Source organism: Culex quinquefasciatus, chromosome 2 (genome assembly GCF_015732765.1).
Source record: "Culex quinquefasciatus strain JHB chromosome 2, VPISU_Cqui_1.0_pri_paternal, whole genome shotgun sequence".
NCBI lineage: Eukaryota > Metazoa > Arthropoda > Insecta > Diptera > Culicidae > Culex > Culex quinquefasciatus.
In genome coordinates, this window is record NC_051862.1 from 153,527,504 (window position 1) to 153,542,503 (window position 15,000).

General features: G+C 38.9%; 2 protein-coding genes across 4 annotated transcripts in view; both read right to left on the reverse strand.

The window, feature by feature from the left end:
• The window catches only part of LOC6031736 (tyrosine-protein kinase Btk29A), a 180,325-nt gene that overhangs the window by 153,161 nt on the left and 12,164 nt on the right, over positions 1–15,000 (reverse strand). The window lies entirely within an intron of this gene.
• LOC119766799 lies at positions 7,492–7,961 on the reverse strand. The gene is made up of 2 exons (XM_038252652.1): positions 7,633–7,961; positions 7,492–7,569 (listed from the first exon to the last, which is right to left on the reverse strand). The coding sequence occupies exons 1-2, from the start codon at positions 7,891–7,893 to the stop codon at positions 7,528–7,530; spliced, it is 303 nt and encodes a 100-aa protein (XP_038108580.1). The 5' UTR covers positions 7,894–7,961; the 3' UTR covers positions 7,492–7,527.

A 15,000-nucleotide genomic window follows, 5' to 3' on the forward strand; every position in this document is an offset into this window, starting at 1 on the left:
TTGTTTGTACAAGACGTCATTTATGTACGTCCCATGTGTGTTTACATCCCGCAAGACAATGTAGTTTAAGTTCTATTGTAACTGCTCAATAAAAGTACTCTGCCTCTTCGCGCGCTGACCACCGTCCGAGACGGTTGGCTCAGCAGTCTCAGCAAATCGATTGTTATTCAATTACGAAATATTCTACGCGCCTGGACAACAACAACAATAACACAACGTAGGGAATTCTGAGTCGGCCCCTTGGCCGAACACTCGTGTTTGAAGATGGGCAACAGTGCACGAATTTTAGTTTTTTTTTTTGTGTTGAATATGTAGTATTTGAAACTGAGTTTTGAGGATCTGTAAGGACGGCAAATAATTATGATTCCATTTTACATTAAATTTATGATCCTAAGAAATCATAAAAAGACAATAGGGGGTTAAGAACAAGTACATGAGAATATTTTTCAAAGATTCAATTTTATACGAGAAAAAACTAAAAAAAACTATGCAATAAATTTGCTATAATTTATCTTATTTGAATCAATTTCCTAAAACCATACTTTTGTGTCCGATTAATTTCTTAAGCATGGTTTCAGTTTAATGAAATTAATATTGCATTCCATGAACTTAAGAATTTTTATTTCGTTTTAATGGCATTTGATATTTTTTTTATTTTAAATAAAAATTTTGAGAGCTTGTTGATCTATCAACTCAACTAATTATTAAGTTAGATCAATAAAACGAGAAAAATATTTCATTCTTGGTTAACTAGGAGCACCGTTCGAGAAAGTTGTAGGGAATATTATTCCCTGCAAGAATCTCACACTTGGACAGGCAAGACCTGCGCCACCTGCCGGCAAAATTCTGAAGCGATGTTTTTCCTCAGACATTTTTGCAAATTTCCATACGAACTTCAACGATCAATAAAAACTCCTAAACCTTAACCGATTTGGCTCAAAATTGGCACAGTTACTTATTTTGCCTTCCTCACTGAGGTAAGGCTATAATCCTGCTCGAAAAATGAACATTTGAAATACAGCTCGTAGACCTATATTCATGTATACCTATCGACTCAGAATCGAAAACTGAACAAATGTCTGTGTGTGTATGTGTGTGTGTGTGTATGTGTGTGTGTGTGTATGTGTGTGTGTGTGTATGTATGTATGTATGTGTTCAAAATTCTTGCCAAGTTTTCTCAGCACTGGCTGGACCGATTTTGATCAAACCGGTTGCATTCGACTTGGTTTAGGGTCCCATACATCGCTATTGAATTGTTTGAAGTTTCGATAAGTAGTTCAAAAGTTATATATAAAAATGTGGTTTCACATTTATCCGGATCTCACTTATATGCATGAAAACTAAGTTCGGATCCATCATCCAACCTATCGTTGGTTAGGTAATCAAAAAACCTTTCCAACGAGTCCAAAACATTGAAGATCTGGCAACCCTGTCTCGAGATATGGCCACTTAAGTGATATTGATGCACTTTTTAGAAGCCGGATCTCACTTAAATGTATGTAAACTATGTCCGGATCCACCATCCGACCCATCGTTGGTTAGGTTATCGAAAAACCTTTCCAACGAGTCAAAAACATTGAAGATCTGGCAACCCTGTCTCGAGATATGTCCACTTAAGTGATATTGATGCACTTTTTTGAAGCCGGATCCCACTTAAATGTATGTAAACTATGTCCGGATCCACCATCCGACCCACCGTTGGTTAGGTAATCAAAAGACCTTTCCAACGAGTCCAAAACATTGAAGATCTGGCAACCCTGTCTCGAGATATGGCCACTTAAGTGATATTGATGCACTTTTTAGAAGCCGGATCTCACTTAAATGTATGTAAACTATGTCCGGATCCACCATCCGACCCATCGTTGGTTAGGTTATCGAAAAACCTTTCCAACGAGTCCAAAACATTGAAGATCTGGCAACCCTGTCTCGAGATATGTCCACTTAAGTGATATTGATGCACTTTTTTGAAGCCGGATCCCACTTAAATGTATGTAAACTATGTCCGGATCCACCATCCGACCCACCGTAGGTTAGGTAATCAAAAGACCTTTCCAACGAGTCCAAAACATTGAAGATCTGGCAACCCTGTCTCGAGATATGTCCTCTTAAGTGATATTGATTCACTTTTTTGAAGCCAGATCCCACTTAAATGTATGTAAACTATGTCCGGATCCACCATCCGACCCATCGTTGGTTAGGTAATCGAAAAACCTTTCCAACGAATCCAAAACACTGAAGATCTGGCAACCCTGTCTCGAGATATGTCCACTTAAGTAATATTTATGTACTTTTTGGAAGCCGGATCTCACTTAAATGTATGTAAACTATGTCCGGATCCACTATCCGACCCATCGTTGGTTAGGTTATCGAAAAACCTTTCTAACGAGTTCAAAACATTGAAGCTCTGGCAACCCTGTCTCGAGATATGGCCACTTAAGTGATATTGATGCACTTTTTGGAAGCCGGATCTCACTTAAATGTATGTAAACTATGTCCGGATCCACCATCCGACCCATCATTGGTTAGGTAATCAAAAAACCTTTCCAACGAGTCCAAAACATTGAAGATCTGGCAACCCTGTCTCGAGATATGTCCACTTAAGTGATATTGATGCACTTTTTTGAAGCCGGATCCCACTTAAATGTATGTAAACTATGTCCGGATCCACCATCCGACCCATCGTTGGTTAGGTAATCAAAAAACCTTTCCAACGAATCCAAATCACTGAAGATCTGGCAACCCTGTCTCGAGATATGTCCACTTAAGTGATATTGATGCACTTTTTTGAAGCCGGATCCCACTTAAATGTATGTAAACTATGTCCGGATCCACCATCCGACCCACCGTTGGTTAAGTAATCAAAAAACCTTTCCAACGAGTCCAAAACATTGAAGATCTGGCAACCCTGTCTTGAGATATGTCCACTTAAGTGATAATGATGTACTTTTTTGAAGCCGGATCCCACTTAAATGTATGTAAACGATATCCGGATCCATCATCTGACCAATCGTTGGTTAGGTAATCGAAAAACCTTTCCAACGAGTCCAAAACATTGAAGATCTGGCAACCCTGTCTCGAGATATGTCCACTTAAGTAATATCTATGTACTTTTTGGAAGCCGGATCTCACTTAAATGTATGTAAACTATGTCCGGATCCACCATCCGACCCATCATTGGTTAGGTAATCAAAAACCCTTTCCAACGAGTCCAAAACATTGAATCTGGCAACCATGTCTCGAGATATGTCCACTTAAGTGATATTGATGCACTTTTTGGAAGCCGGATCCCACTTAAATGTATGTAAACTATGTCCGGATCCACCATCCGACCCATCATTGGTTAGGTAATCAAAAAACCTTTCCAACGAGTCCAATACATTGAAGATCTGGCAACCCTGTCTCGAGATATGGCCACTTAAGTGATATTTATGTACTTTTTGGAAGCCGGATCTCACTTAAATGTATGTAAACTATGTCCGGATCCACCATCCGACCAATCGTTGGTTAGGTTATCGAAAAACTTTTCCAACGAGTCCAAAACATTGAAGATCTGGCAACCCTGTCTCGAGATATGTCCACTTAAGTGTTATTGATGCACTTTTTTGAAGCCGGATCCCACTTAAATGTATGTAAACTATGTCCGGATCCACCATCCGACCCATCATTGGTTAGTTAATCAAAAAACCTTTCCAACGAGTCCAAAACATTGAAGATCTGGCAACCCTGTCTCGAGATATGTCCACTTAAGTAATATTTATGTACTTTTTGGAAGCCGGATCTCACTTAAATGTATGTAAACTATGTCCGGATCCACCATCTGACCCATCGTTGGTTAGGTTATCGAAAAACTTTTCCAACGAGTCCAATACATTGAAGATCTGACAACCCTGTCTCGAGATATGGCCACTTAAGTGATATTTATGTACTTTTTGGAAGCCGGATCTCACTTAAATGTATGTAAACTATGTCCGGATCCACCATCCGACCCATCATTGGTTAGGTAATCAAAAAACCTTTCCAACGAGTCCAAAACATTGAAGATCTGGCAACCCTGTCTCGAGATATGTCCACTTAAGTGATATTGATGCACTTTTTTGAAGCCGGATCCCACTTAAATGTATGTAAACTATGTCCGGATCCATCATCTGACCAATCGTTGGTTAGGTAATCGAAAAACATTTCCAACGAGTCCAAAACATTGAAGATCTGGCAACCTTGTCTCGAGTTATGATTACTTATGTTATATGTGTGTACGTTTTTTCTGGATTCAAAAAAATAGCTGAAATATGTGTCCAAACCACTCATATTACCCATTGTTGGTAAAAAGTGAGGAAGGCATCAACCACATATGTGGATTAAGTTAGTTTTTGCCTAAGGAATCAAATCAGGTGGTATTCCTAATGCTGATTTTTTTATTGTCACGCTAATGGTCCCTAACCTGTAAATCATGTTTGAATTTGACCCAAAATAAATTAGCAAAAATACGCATTTTTTTAGTTTCATATTATTTTAATAATCAGTTTTATTAATTCTAATCATAAGTCACATTTCTTTCATTACAGTAAATTAACCTACATTATATTCCTTGCACTGTAAAGTGTAATGACCCCACTTCTACCCCTCCAACCATACATCCCTCTCATCTGTCTGTCTACCAGAGTCGGCACTTCAACCCATGGCTCTGATGGTGAAAAGTTTAACGCTCTTAGCCCACCCTCGCTCTCTCTCTTTCTCTCCCATGCTCACACTCCTCCACTTCTGCTTGATCCTGCTGACAGAACAACAACAACAACAAATATGGGTGGGTGCCGCCACCGATGTGACAGGCTCAGTCTGAACAACAACAACAACAACTAGAACTAGAACGACAATTGAACGCTAAATGTATGCTAATGTGCATCCAATTGTGCACGGGTTAGATAAATAGAATCGCAATTTTCCACACTGAAAAGTTTTCCTTCTTGTCACATGAGTTGTGGAGGAACCTTGGGAAGGGGGTGGCGCGGGGGACTTTTTCCGGTTTGAAAATTTGCCCCGATGGTGTTACTGACCTGAAGCGACTGAAAGTTTGATGATCAGCAACTAATCCAGTTTCAGAGTAATCCAAAATCTTCGCTAAGTTTTTAATAATAAGTAGCAACTTTCCACTTTTTCACAACTTGGAGGCACTTTTCTTCCTCGTTTCACGCCGGGAAAGCCCAACCCGTCTGGGGAAAAAAAAACTGCTTTCTACTATTTCGCCCTTTCGCACTAATTCCGTCGTATCTCACGACACAAAACACACCCCTCAGACACAGGACACACTTCACAATGGCGACGGAAATCACTCGGAAAATGGACTTTTCTTTATCAAAATTTGATTCGCTATCGCAGAAAACTTTTCCAAATACTTCCTGAAATACAAACTCTCGTGACTATTTGCCAACAATTTCCCGACTAAAAACCCTTGGAAAAACCTCCTTTGCCCGACGACGAAACCGACTCAAGTTAGACCGAATTTATCCCGCAGGAAGAGGCCGCGCGCGTACTACAACAACACCACGATAACACTGCCAGCAGATTGGGCGAAAAAGGACACTCGGCTTTTCCATCAACGCTGAAAAAAGGGCAAAACTGTGATTGTGTTGATGGCGAATTTTCCTGACAGCGTAAGGGCGGCTCCTATAGCCTGTCACCAATACCAGCTAAAACGCTGTGAACGAGGAGGAAAAGAGGGCGAAAATTACGGATTTGGAGGGTGGTCCGCACCAATACAGGCGAACGGACGGACACAAGCGCGCGGTGGTAGCAATGCAAATAGATGGGAAGTGTTGTACAGAGAGGGGTGCATTTTCCGGTTTTGCTTGGAAGTTTTAACTGCAAGGGATTATCCGCCGGGGAAGGCAAAAGGGCACGAAGCGAACAGTGTGTTGAGGTTGGAAGAAAATGTGGTCAAAATTACGAAATATATTTTTCTCTTTGTTATAATGTTGTGCTTTACCACCAATGTAAGAAGTTTCACATTAGATCTTGAAAAAAATTATTAATTTTATAAACTATAATGTTATTGGTGTAATGAAAACAGGCCCTGAATTAAAAATAATCTAACCTACCACATTAACGACCCCCGGGTCTTTTGTGGTCTCTATTGCAAATTTCTGCTCGAACCTAGGAGTCCGAAGGCTTGAATGGGGAGAGCACCCAAACCTCTTTCTACTCCAAGGAACCTTCCACCCCAGTGTTTGAACTGACGACCTTTGGATTGCGAGTCCAACCGCCGCCAGCGATTCCACCGGAGTAGGCTTGGTTTGGTGTGTTGTTTGTCTTTATAGAAGGGAGACGACTCCTACACCTGGAATGACTTAACGGCCTAACAACAACCAAGGCCGGGACCGACATTTTACTTCCTCATCCGATGGAAGGTTGGAGCAGATGGGAATTGAACGGATAAAGTTTGCATGAAGTTTTTAAAAAAATGAATTGAGAAACACATTTTTTTACCAAATTGATTTGATTTGAGTTGAGTTGAGTTGAGTTGTGTTGATCACCAACAGGGTCACAAGGATGACCTATGCTGCGTTTGCCTAGAATTTCAGTGGCTCATACTCACGGTTTTATTAGGAGAAGAGAATCTCCTTCCGACAGTAACCTCCGTGACGCCGCGTGATACGTAAATTCTGCTAATTCAAGCTTCTAAATTCGGTTTCTCAACATATTTCAATTTGTCCAATTCAGCTGATTCTTATGTAAAACCGATTGGGGAACACGATGCACAGTGGGCGAAAAGGAACCCAAAATCGGACTCAATTGCGGCTGGTTTCCTGTTTTCCCTATTTTCAGATTTTTAAAATCAGACCTAACATTTGAAAACAGCCAAAAATGTTTTTATAGCGGAATTGGAGTTAAATGGACCCTAGATGATTTTTGCGGTGCAAGTGATTATTTTTACTGGATTCCTGGGACATTTTCACATAAGTTAAGTGCATTTTATATGGCCGCATAAAGCCTCCGCTCTAAATACAGACCAATTTTCAAGAAAAATGTAAAAACAAATTGGGAATTGGGGCAAAATGGACCCTTCGCCGTTTCGTGCGGTGGATGAAACCATCACCAATCGATTCTCCGGATTTTTTTTACATAAGAAACACTATTTTTCATACCAGGGAACCAGCCGCGTTCAATTAAGTCCGATTTTGGGTTCCATTTCGCCCACTGTGCGATGGTGACGTTTAATTAAAAACAAAAATTGCACATATATTGAGAAAATTGCTTGTAAAATTTTCAATTACGCAAAATTCAAATGATTCAAAGGATTAGTTTTCGGAATGTGATTCGAGGGCTTGACACATTTTCCCTTGTTTTTGGTACCCTTATGTAAATTTTTGAAGATTTATCACATGTTTGGGATAAAAAAAAACTTTTCTTCTATGCCAAGTCAGGTGTTCTAAGATTAACGGTTTAGAGTGTTTATAATCAAATCCTTCTTTTATTTTTAAAAAAATAGTCAGATATTACTCGATGTGTTTTTTTGTTGTTTCATTGCTAAGCTCATGCACGTTTAAAAACTGTTTCGTTCACATCGTTTTCATCCTGTAAGTGATCAAAAATGTGATTATCTTTACTATGAAAATGACAAACATTACTTGAGCGTACCTTTAGTATTGAGTCCATTGCCATGTTTCCGGCCATAGCCAATACTTTGCTGAACATGACCCGGATATTGCTGGCCATGGATTGGTCGCTGGCCAATACTTTGCTGAACATGACCCGGATATTGGTGGCCATAGACTGGTTGCTGGCCAAAACTTTGTTGAACATGACCCGGATATTGGTGGCCATAGACTGGTTGCTGGCCAAAACTTTGCTGAGCATGACCCGGATATTGTCCACCCCAGACTTGACCATATTGTCCATTTACCGCGAAGACTGTGACGCTCGCCACCAAAAGTGTAAGCAGAACTAACTTCATGTTTTGCGTTGTAAACTTTTAGACTCTTCACCCTTTGAATCGACTGGATGCAACTGATGAACTGAAGATCAGCAGTGATTGCTTTTAAAGTAGAGATTGCTAATGTAAAATGAGTGCAAATACTTAGAAATTGCGTATTTGTATTGTTGATTACGCTTACACAGGACCTTGGCAAAGCAAAACAAACTTATCAAAACGTTGCGATTGTGAGAATATTGGGCGATGAAATGCCCCATCCTTTGCACAAACATGTACACGCACAACAAAAAAAAAAAAAAACAATCGGAAGTCCATGAAATTGATGAACGTCGTTCATGTATGAGTGAACCTTTTTTCAATGTTATTTGCTCACTCTGATTCATGAACACTGATCTAGTTTACATATCTAAATGTCATTGGAATCGAACTGATTCTAGGATAGAAGAATCAAAAAACCTTAATAGTATGATCAACACAAAATCAAAAAACCTTAATAGTATGATCAACACATCAGTGACCATTGTAATCCTCAATTTCGGAACACTGTTTTCTTAGGAAACGTGGCTCTTACCAAGGTTCTCACAAAGATTGATTATTTTTGACAAAATGACAATAATGACGTCAAGTGTTGAAACCAATGAAATGCCAAACACAAAGCATAATTACGATTTATTGATTGGTGTTGCAACTTTTAGGAAAAATTATCAGTTTATTTGAGGTGTTCCACAATCGTGGGAGAAGCAACAACATCCGACAATTATGGTATTTGAAGGCAATGTTACTACTTTGACAAGCAGAAGGTTCAGGGATCAAATCCCGGTCGGTACCTTTGAAATTTGGAATCAGGAATTTGAACTTTGAATATGAACAAAAAAAAACGAAAATGAATCAGGTGGGATTCGAACTCACACCTTTGGATTGGTAGTCTGGGACGATAAGCAGTCGGCCATCAGAAGGTTTACACTCTAGCAGTGAATTGGTCCGTAGTGTTGAAACATGTTATCTTCTCATATTAAATACGCGCTGATCCCTGATTTGCCTGACGGGATTGGAAGTCTAAATATAGATCGAGTTTCCTTCAGATGCTTGCTTCTATGTTTAGGCGGGGCCGAACAATGCCCAGCAACCTCGAAATTGGACCGCAAGGAGCTCTGTCATTCTGAAACGGGTCGTTGGAAGCAGCGCGAGGGCTATCACCACCTAATACCCGGGACTGAGATAAGTTGTATCAGCATTCGGCATATACAAAGTCTGATACAAATTATACTTTCCCATAATTTCGCTACCGGTTAGCGGGTATTGGATTGGACCACACACACACACACACACACACACACACACACACACACACACACACACAATGTTACTACTTTGACTCGTGAAACATTAAGAGATAATAGAGAAATAGCACAAAAGTGTCCCGAGTTGGTGGTGTTCCGAATATGTGAGTTGAATTTTCTACAGTTTTTCAAATTTACCTCTAAAACTTTGGGGAATCTTTGACTGATTTGACAAGGTCATAAATTTCGCGTCAAAATTACAACTCAGGACCAGTGCTGAAAATGTCAGGGGTCATGACTCGAAAATCGGCGACGCTGACACGAATTTTTGAGTTCCATTCACTGAACCGCAAAACCGTGACATAAACAAACCCGGCGCAGTCGTGAGTGTCCTAGCTCATTGAGCAGCTGCAATGCGAGGCAGTAGTCGACCAACGCTCATTCGACGTTGCACGCACACACATAAAGAAACAAGTTTTTACACAAAAAGTTCGTATTTATCCGTGGAAATGTAATTTTGAATATAAGTTATGGTTGTTTTAAGTGTTTTGCACAGTCTACAACCATTCAACTGTTTGAAAATAGTCAAAATAGTGTTTAAAGTGGATTTTACGAGTCAGTCATATGACACGAATTGAGTGAGTGTAGCTCATTTTTTCACGTCTCTCATTCTCCAGCAGCCGACCGGCACAAGTCAGGCGGCAGTGGTTGAATAGACACAGTAGGCTTGCAGTCACATGCTAGCAGAGAACAGACATTTTGGTTTGCTTCATGTGTACGCTGGGTTGGAAACTTTTTGCAGGCCTGCTCAGGACTATTACTTTCATGGTAAATGGATAAGTTTAATTTTAATTGATTTGAATAAATGATATATATTCAGGGCCGTCTAGTCTGGTAGTTTTTGTAACGACTCCGACTCCAACTCCGACACCAGCTATTGAAAATGATTCGACTCCAACAACTCCTATACAAAGTCGTTGAAAATTGGCCAACTACGACTCCGACTGCTAAAGATTTAATGCGTGGAACAAGAAAACTTGCATGACTCGAGTATACCTTCAAAAACAAAAGTTTGGTGTGCTGCAGACGAAAAATAGGACAAACTGCAATGACATTATTTCATCGCTTTGCGTGAAATCTTGTCAAAAGCACCCGAAATTTCGCGGACGCAATCGCTAAAATAAAGTTGGAACGATGTTTTCGGTTGCAGAAATTGAAGATTTGATTAAATTGAGTGCTGCCAAATTCAAAAATAATCGAGACTTTCTTAAGAATCTCAGAAGTTACCGTTCCGACATTTTATTAAGGCTTCGAAACGGCGTCCCGTTATGTATGACGTATGTTTGGTGTTTCAGTTTCAAACAATGTTTTTATATAATAAATTTTCGAAAACATCAAAAATATAAATAAATGAATTGAAAATAACAATGCACGAGGAGAAATCATTAATAAGCATGATATTTCGAGTAAAGCATTGTTGATGAGTATATGTTAATCATGGGGATATCCACGACTCTTGCTGAATATAATGTAGGCACAATACTCCATCTAAACGCATCAGTTCTATGAAACGCATAAAGTTCATGTGCAACCGCAATCAATAATGCAACTTCCAAGTAATACTCGCTATTTGTCACTTTAAGAAGATTTCCTAGTGTCCCCAGAGAAGCATTCAACTATAAAAGCCATCCTAACTGAATCTTAGATCAACAGTTGCATCAAGGCGAATCACAGGTGAACAGGTTGAAGTTATCCAAAACAACAAAACATGAAGCTGGTTCTGGTTGCACTCCTGGTGGCGAGCGTCGCAATTTTCGTGGTTAACGGACAGTTTGGCCCAGGCCGGGGTCAGTATCCATGGGGGCAGCAGTGGGACCAGTATCCCGGCCAGCGGCAGTACCCAGGTCAGCAACGCTATGACGGACAGTTTCCCGGCCAGCAACGCTACGAGGGTCAGCAAAGATTCCCTGGCCAGAGGCCTTCGGGAATAAAAGGTTGGTTGATTTTTTTTTTAATTTATTTAGAAGTTAAATACAATTTTTATCATTTACAGGATGAAAATAAAGATACATAGCAGAGAACACATATTTCTTTTGATTAACTTGACGATGAAATACGATTATAATCGATAGCATAACTTATTGGGATAATAAACAAAATACGCAATGAAACAATTTAGTTATTTGATCTTACAGTTTTGAAGATGGTTTTAATATGTGTTTTGTCATCGCATACCTTTGAAATAGTTGTTTTTACACTCTACTGCACAAATTTTATGATTTTTTTTATATTTTTTCTATTTTACTTTTTTCTTTTCTTAACATTTTTGTTTTTTTTTTAATTTTCCTATATTATTTTACTGTAACTTCATTTTTTTAATTGATAATGCTACATTGTTTTAAAAAAAATCAAGAAATTACATTAATTTTAATAACGAACCTCTTTCATTTCATTTATTTCGTGGTTTAAGCATTACTTGCGTGAAGTTATTATCCTAAGCTGAGATGTGGACTAACTTTTAACAGCTGATTAATTATAAGTTGGAGATAGAGTTTGCGGGTGCATAAAAAATCGAGCAAACTTACTGAAGGAAAACACAACACAATAACCATGGAAATAGGAACCTATTTCAGTAATTTCAAAATATTTAATAAAAACTAAAAGTATCTCTCAATTTGAGCCTAACTTTCACATATAATTCGAAAACAAACCTATGCCATACACAAATATTAGCAAAACACACCCACCCCATTCAATAAAAAGCCTAAAGAGAGTAGTAGTACAGTGTGCTCATGCTCACCCACACAATCAAAATGACAGGCACAATTCAAAAACAAAACTTTCTCAGCATCTCTCTTCAAGGCAAAAAGAAGGAAATTAACTGATTTTTCACTCGCAAAAATAATTATGATCATCATTTTCAACTCAGAATCAGGATGAAACTCTTATTAAAATTACTCTTTATTAAAATCCAAACAAAAAAAGCACTTCTCCACACTTCACACATCGTTGAATTTTCACCCTCATTTTCATGAAAAAATCTAGAAGAACCCACATCGAAACGTATCAGTAATTGCAGCATTTTCCCTCAACTTGAATGTTCCTCAAGAGGTAAAACTCGAGTGCCCGCAACCGACGGCTTTACGCCGGAAGGTAGGCTTGACGAGATGAAATTAAATTTAGCCGGCAAAAGGGTGATTCACCGCTGCTGCGTGCCTCTCTGGCCGGTTGGCGGCGGAGTTCTGAGTCAGCGTTCGCCGGGTTCCGCGTGAGAAAGTGTGAACTGGCGTCCACCCGAAAGACAATGCTCAGTCGCAGTGAGAGGGAGAGAGCGCGCGAGAAGTGCGAGAGTGTTTTTGGGGTGGCGGTGGTCAGTTTATCAACCGCAAAATATGCACATTTTCTGTCAGAAAGTTCGAACACTGCGTCGGAGAATATCTGGAGAACACTTGCGTGTCCAAAACACCTTTATTTAGCTATGCTTAAAACAAGCGTAATGAGAAATATGTTCTTTATTTTAAAATTACATTATTATTCTTCTAAATATGCAACATGATTTTTATTATTTTATCTTTGGGTAATTCTCTACCAACTCACACGAAATCGGGAAAAGTTACCCCGACCCCTCTTCGATTTGCGTGAAACTTTGTCCTAAGGGGTAACTTTTGTCCCTGATCACGAATCCGAGGTCCGTTTTTTGATATCTCGTGACGGAGGGGCGGTACGACCCCTTCCATTTTGAACAGGCGAAAAAGGGTGTTTTCAATAATTTGCAGCCTGAAACGGTGATGAGATAGAAATTTGGTGTCAAAGGGACTTTTATGTAAAATTAGACGCCCGATTTGATGGCGTACTCAGAATTCTGAAAAAACTTATTTTTCATCGAAAAAAACACTAAAAAAGTTTTAAAAATTCTCCCATTTTCCGTTACTCGACTGTAAATTTTTTTGGAACATGTCGTTTTATGGGAAATTTAATGTGCTTTTCAAATCTACATTGACCCAGAAGGGTCATTTTTTCATTTAGAACAAAATTTTTCATTTTAAAATTTCGAGTTTTTTCTAACTTTGCAGGGTTATTTTTAAGAGTGTAACAATGTTCTACAAAGTTGTAGAACAGACAATTACAAAAAAATTGATATATAGACATAAGGGGTTTGCTTATAAACATCACGAGTTATCGCGATTTTACGAAAAAAAGTTTTGAAAAAGTTACTTTTTGCGTTTCTCTTTGTTTCGTCGTCCGTGTCTGTCGCGAGTGACCATGAACGGCCATGATCGATGACGACCAACTTTTTCAAAACTTTTTTTTCGTAAGATCGCGATAACTCGTGATGTTTATAAGCAAACCCCTTATGTCTGTATATCAAAATTTTTCTAATTGTCTGTTCTACAACTTTGTAGAACATTGTTTTACTCTTAAAAATAACCCTGCAAAATTAGAAAAAACACGAAATTTTAAAATGAAAATTTTTATTCTAAATGAAAAAATTACCCTTCTGGGTCAATGTAGATTCGAAAAGTACAATAAATTTCCCATAAAATGACATGTACCAAAATTTTTTACAGTCAAGTAACGGAAAATGGGAGAATTTTTAAAACTTTTTTAGTGTTTTTTTTATGAAAAATACGTTTTTTCGGAATTCTGAGTACGCCATCAAATCGGGCGTCTAATTTTACATAAAAGTCCTTTTGACACCAAATTTCTATCTTATCACCGTTTCAGGCTGCAAATTATTGAAAAACACCTCTTTTTTCGCCTGTTCAAAAATGGAAGGGGTCGTACCGCCCCTCCGTCACGAGATATCAAAAAACGGACCTCGGATTCGTGATCAGGGACAAAAGTTACCCCTTAGGACAAAGTTTCACGCAAATCGAAGAGGGGTCGGGGCAACTGCTGTGTGAGTTGGCGGAGAATTACCCCTTTCATATTTTTTCCAGAACCACTCTGCTAATTTTGCAGCTTTCTAAGACTGCTCTCGCCCCCAATCCCTCTCCTTCCCCCTTATTCTGCTACCAATTCTTTCAGTTAACGAAAAAATCATTTTTCGTTCTTCTCTTTCCTTCCTCTCTTTGGTATTGTTGTTTGAATAAGACTTCAATATTGCAAACTTTGCAACCAAATTCTCCACCCTTGCAAATAATATCTGCACACCAAATATTTGCACACTTGAAATCCTACCCCTTCTCCCCCCCGCTCGCCTATAATGGTGCATGTCTCGACTGAGCTTTGATGCTTTCGAACACTTTAGAACAGTTTCAAACAGGGGAGTGTGCCTTAGATAGTTTTTTTTCTGCTGTAGTTTGAGTTGTGCACTTTTGTATAGAGCTTTCCACAAGTTGCACGATTGTCTAAAAATCGCTGCAATCTGCAATATCTAGTCAAAGATTTACCAACACATTCAAAGTATGTTTACATGGCAGCTGCGGCTTTGTTCGCATTAGATTTGCTGTTTCTTTCTAGTAAAAGTCAACTCAATCGGAATTCAATTCGAATCGTTTACGAATACCGTTTCTAACGCAACTACTGGTACGTACACGGTCCGATTGAGTTTACTGACCTAAGGGTGTGAAAGTTCTGTCTTGTCGGGGGTCCATCTCCCATTCACGATCTTATTCCGTAAATGTAGCTAATTCTTCAAAATTATGATATAGAAAACTATGTCCACATATCAAAACATTACCTAGTCTACCCGGGCAGACGGTAATAACAAAATTCATGTCATTTCAATAACAAATACTGTTAAAATAACAAAAAGTGGTATGGAATTTTCTTGCAAAATCCATTTTTGCA

Excerpts from the sequence above, each read along its gene's own strand:
- LOC119766799 (XM_038252652.1), bottom strand. The coding sequence starts at position 7,893 with ATGGACAATATGGTCAAGTCTGGGGTGGACAATATCCGGGTCATGCTC. Across the intron at positions 7,570-7,632 it reads CAATGGACTCAATACTAAAG|GATGAAAACGATGTGAACGA; the intron begins GTACGCTCAAGT and ends GATCACTTACAG.